At 31.8% G+C, this 6,000-nt stretch overlaps 1 protein-coding gene across 2 annotated transcripts in view; it reads right to left on the reverse strand.

The window, feature by feature from the left end:
• The window catches only part of LOC127860432 (galactocerebrosidase-like), a 48,673-nt gene extending 43,113 nt beyond the window's left edge, over positions 1–5,560 (reverse strand). For both annotated transcript variants that reach the window (XM_052398511.1, XM_052398510.1), the window contains exon 1: positions 5,299–5,560. In XM_052398511.1, the coding sequence (XP_052254471.1) occupies positions 5,299–5,439 (141 nt within the window). In that variant the 5' untranslated portion in view covers positions 5,440–5,560. The remainder of the gene's footprint in view (positions 1–5,298) is intronic.
• Positions 5,561–6,000: the final 440 nt, after the last annotated feature.

A 6,000-nucleotide genomic window follows, 5' to 3' on the forward strand; every position in this document is an offset into this window, starting at 1 on the left:
ATAATATGATTATTTATCATTCAAAATGATGTTTTCACTAATTTATATCATAGCCACACGCTAACGACCTGTGCATTTAAGTAGTACCCAAGGGTTATGGAGGTTTCGGTAAATGACAAGTTCGGTAAATTGATTTATACAGTAAATGCCGTGGAGGTTTCGGTAAATTGGTATGAATAGGGATTATCGCACCTTTTGTCGATAAGCGTGTACATTAATTGATTTGTGTGGCACTAATTAAATTATCTGTTTAAATGTACGGAGTTGATTTTATCAATTTAGAGATGTTTGCAAAGTGTTAATATTAATTATCCAGGCTTGCAACCTATTAATATTCTAATCAAGGGAGGCAAATTATATATTAAAAGTTTATCTTTAGGTCATGATCGTTTTGTATTTTATATATGTTTTTAAACAATTAGTTGATAAAAACCTTAATTAAAGCGTATCAGATAAAAAAAAAGAATGTGGCTCTTACAAGAGGTGGCCTCCACGTGGCAAAAGCTGGGCAACATATTCATTATGTTGGCAAACTACCTCATGTTTATATAATGAGAAATTTTCGGTGGTTTAAAATACTAAGATCAAATATGTTTGTTTCTTATATAAATAAATTTCTCGCTTCTTTTTTCCTACAATCAGGTTAGCACATAAGGTATTATTCTTAAAATAATCTACATATGTATGTTTAGATCGTGAACACGCTTTACATTGGTGGCCGAGTTTTTACATACACGACCAGTAACTTTCAAACTGTGAAATAAACAAACGTTTTCCTTTTTTAATCATGTTTAGTCACATTAAATTGTACTTTGTCCTATATATATATATATATATATATATATATATATATATATATATATATATATATATATATATATATATATATATATATATATATATATATATATCACATTTAATTGTACTGTGTCAGAAATGTATCTCATTTTATTAGAAATGAAATGAAATTAAATCAGCATGCGGAAAAGCTGAATGATAATAATGTGTCGTATTAATATTGTACTGTGTCATAAATGGATCTTATTAATATGTGACTACTCCCTCATTTTTTTTAATGACATGAAATATTCAAATATGTCCTATATATATATATTGTATCCATGTTTTTCTTGTTGCTTATTTATAATATATGGTAAATAAAACGGATTACAAAGTCAATCAGTTATTTTTTTTTTATTCAACGGATTTGTTCAGGCTTAAAATGATATCAGTTATTTTGCTGTAAAACCCATTGTTCCAGTACAGTAGCCAGGTGCCTGTGTATTAAGTTGATAAGATAGTGATCATCACAGCAGCTTGCTATTACACAGTGTATTCATTCTGCTGGCGTTGTGTTAGATGTCATTTTTATCGGTTTTCAATTATGTGTATCTCTTCGCTTAACTCAACGTTCAATGGCACGCGAACTTAACATAATTATAAAACATAACGCGTATCATTATATTACTTTTTATTAATTACGTACACGTATTAGATTTTCTATATTGTTTTTTCTTGTGTTTTTCTCAACCAGAAAGAAATAATAAAACATGTAATATAAAATTCAACATTTGGCTCTTACAAGAGGTGGCCTCCACGTGGCAAGAGCTTTGGTTTCATATTCATTATGTTGGCAAACTACCCCATGTTTATATATTGAGAAATTGAGTGTTTATCGGTGGTCTAAAATACTATTGCGCTTTATATTTAAACTGAAATCATTTTTATAAAATCATTTTTTACAAGAAACTTTTTTAAATAGCATTAAACTTAATTGAAGATCTTACATTGATTCCGCCATAAATCATTATTTATTATTACTATTATGTTATTTAAATAAAAGCACCAATTATAAAAAAACAACAGTATTGCGTTATTTAAATCGTAAATTTACCTACAATATCCTAACAGAATTCGTTTTTCAGAGGTAGCTCATTCATTTCCCTTAATTCTTTACCGTAGGCATAGCATTAATTACTCAACTCAAAATTTATCCACAGTTCGCAAATAAATGCCCCTAATGTTATTGTAAGCCAATAATAGGTGTCATTAACACCTCGTTATATTACTCCTATAAATATGAGGTCGATTTACATCGACCTCATATCGTTTAACGTTATTTTGCAATAGCATCGTTCCGACATGAATTCATGTCGGAAGCTTTAACGGCATCAAATTCATATAACAGCACAGAATAATCATGCAATAAATTATTAAACATAAAATATAAACATTATTTTACTAATTGCATTAGAAAAATGTTTATACAAACTTACAAGTAATGATAGTCCAGACCTTAAAACACTACCACTGTTCAAATTCCATATTGTTGCCATATAGCACTGTGTAAATTGAAAGTTGCATAATGTTACCTCATTGGTCGGTTATAAATACATTGTTTCTCTATATATAGTATTCGATTTAGACGAAAATAATAATTTACGTGGAATGTCATATTAGTTTTCCATTAAAACTTTGATCTTGCTGTGTGTGTTTATGGACGTTATTAATTATGTTATACTTGTTTTTGTATTTCATTAAGAATTAGAACGTGTAGCCCTTTTTGTTAACTGTTTTTAGCAAACGATTCGCGGCTTAATAAGACACTGAAAATAGTTAAAGCGACACTTTCATTTAAAGATTAAATGTGAACAATATTAAATGAAACCTTTTTTGGTATTAATATATTTTATTGACATGTTAAATTCGATACTTGAAAAGGTGTTTAGTCTTTAAAAATATGTCGCTGATATTGTTAATTTCAATAACTGTTAATATGCTTTATGTTGTATAAGAAATTGAATAGTTTCACTGAGTTGTATTCCCGCCTAAAATCCGATATCGTAAAACGCGCAACGGTTAAGAATAAGGTCTAAATAAGTTTAAGTATTCAGATCTGAATATCAGCAGCTGTGCCAGCTGGGAAGCCCCGTTTTGGCTTTAACAACCGCAAGCGAAACAACATACTTGTTTAAGTCTTGCACTTAGACTCCATGATCACAAGTATAGGTCCCTGCTGTGGCGTATGACACCATAGTGTTATTTAGTATTGGTCGGCACAGTATCTGATCATAACGAGACAATTGGTTTGTGCTGAACACAGGGGCAATAAAACCACAGATCTATCAATAAACAAGATTATTTAGATATCTTTTATTGAACACCGCGATAAAAATGCTCAAACCACGGACTCTAGATTACACGGATAAGAAACATGGCAACATTCTCAGAATCATCACTGCTATATGTGTAATCAACTAACAATTCGTCTAAAAATAATTTATATATTTGAGTTGAAGACGATGTACTGTTGTATAAGTCTGAATAAACTATCTGTCTACCTGTCTAAATATAAGTCGTCATCGTCCCAGTGAAAAAAAATCTGATTTTGAATAGTTGGACATGATGCCCTGATGTCAAAATACGAAATGACCCGCGTAACACCGACCGTGATTTTCAAGAATCTTTAATAAATTGATAATTTAAGGTAAATAACATTTCATATAATTATACATAATTCCCTCGTTGATAATTAACAGCAAACGATGAATGTTTTTGACACCCATTTTATTTCAAGTATGCATGCAAAGCCGAATAAAATCGAGAGGGTCCGCTATATACGCTGTTTCATCATAAATTTAACACCCTTTCTGTGTTATATACAAGAGCTGAAATCGTTAATTTATTTATAATAAGCTTTATTGATATGTTTCGTGAACAAAATACTACAATATATTCCATAAAAAATATAATAATCATGGCAAAGGAAATTCAATGGCCGGTTTCTAATCAAAAGCATAATCGCCAAGACCGTAGCATCAGTTCAGTGCGTTAGGAACGCGCGCTACTTTCTTCCGCCTTCATTCCTTAATTACTTTCGTTTTTAAACATTTTTTTTCTATCGTATACAGAATTCTATTCTCCTAAGCAAGATGTAATTTTTAAAACTGAACTCCAAATATAAACGCTACAAATTGGTATTAAGTACGAACATGTCAACCGTAAATCTAGATTCTAAAACACCAAAACGGTATGATATTTGCAAAAGTTAAAGTTATAACTCGCCGGGCTGTCGAAATCAGAAGAACCTACAAATTGGTATTAAGTACGAACATGTCAACCGTAAATCTAGATTCTAAAACTCCAAAACGGTATGATATTTGCAAAAGTTAAAGTTATAACTCGCCGGGCTGTCGAAATCAGAAGAACGCTACACATTGGTATTAAGTACGAACATGTCAACCGTAAATCTGGATTCTAAAACTCCAAAACGGTATGATATTTGCAAAAGTTAAAGTTATAACTCGCCGGCTGTCGAAATCAGAAGAAAAACTTAATATATATTTATATATCTGTTTACTACGTAACGTAAGCTTTCTAATGATATATAATTTGTCAAAATCGGCCGAGAAATGAAACTATAATTCAACAAAAGACGTGAGTGGGTACATCAAAATGTATAACCTCGGCGCTTCGCTGTACGCTAATTGTACAAGATCGATAGCCACAATACGGTAAAACGCGCGGTGGTAAAACATAAAATGTGTATTTCTTGTGTTTATCTCGCTATAAATCCATTAATAACAACGGGAATATACTAAAACGCATATTTTTTGAAAGAGGAATTAATAAGCAACAAGATAACGTATAAACCAATAAAATCGGATGAATAGTTTTTGCATAAGATTGAATTTACTACAGTAAGGGTCAAATACTCGATTCATCTCCTAACAATATACACTCCGTGATACAACTGGTAGTTTTAACACACACATATAGGTGCCATTTAATTAAAGAGTACAGAAAGCTAAAAAGTGATGTGGTTTGTTGTACAACAACAATTGGTTATGTGTAACCTATTCAAAAAATAATTTCGTTCAAGATAATTCAATGTAATTCTATAAACGACAAACACACTTCGTGTGTTGTGTATGTTTATTTTTTAAAATGTACATACGTGGTTTAAAGCACAATTTTTATACATTTAAGAGGTAATCGCTCACATTTATGTCTAATTAATGATAATTTTATGCATTAGCAAAGATTTAACGAGAAAAACTGAAGTTTAAGTTGAACTCAATTTGCTATAGGAAAACGACGGTAGCCGTTTAGACGTAAGCGGGGTAGCTTACGTCTAATTATTTGGACTACTCGTTGTATGTATACCACCTCTTTAAAAACCAATTTACCGAACCCTCCACGGCATTTACTATATAAATCAATTTACCGAACTTGTCATTTACCGAAACCTCCAGCACCCGTACCCAAGCCGACTATGACTAATCGAGCGTAACTTACCCCACCTCCGCTCAGTCCACCGATGCCATTGTATCTTCCAGCTTCATTTCGTGTTGGAACAACTTTATACACAGTGGAGGCATTTAAAACATTAACAAATCCTACGATGCAGACAAATAGATTTGCTATAACTGATGACATTTTAATAAGCAACACCAACTTGGCAAAAGTTTGCAGACTATGAAGTTGTACGTTGTTATTGTTTTTGTTTAAGGACAAGATGGTCACACGTCAAAACGGTGTGTGATAATTTAAAATATTGTTTATCGACTCTCCTTAATATAGTCAGAGACGTAGATTACACTAGAATGTCTATCCGTTGTATCGGCCCTCTTAATGAAAACATACGAATTTTGGAAGTGAACAAATAAAAACACGTATGTGTTATATCTAAATCTGTCGTTAAATATGTATTCTTGGACAAAACAACAAAACTGCATTTAAATCGGCATTGTTTTGACAAAATACTGGGTAGACTTAGCTCAATGTAGTACTCTGTGTAATGGACGGGAGCCAGACAGCTCGCCCAAAAGACAACTCGCCCAAGACAACTCGCCCCAAATATATTGGACAACTCGCCCCAACCAAAGACAACTCGCCCCACATTTGTTTCTTTTATATTTTATCTGGTAAGTGAACTTAAAATATAATTATTCGTTGTGACTTACATTTTTCAGGTCAGGCATCTAATGTTTCCCCATA

The sequence above is a fragment of the Dreissena polymorpha genome, chromosome 15 (assembly GCF_020536995.1).
Source record: "Dreissena polymorpha isolate Duluth1 chromosome 15, UMN_Dpol_1.0, whole genome shotgun sequence".
Classification (NCBI taxonomy): domain Eukaryota; kingdom Metazoa; phylum Mollusca; class Bivalvia; order Myida; family Dreissenidae; genus Dreissena; species Dreissena polymorpha.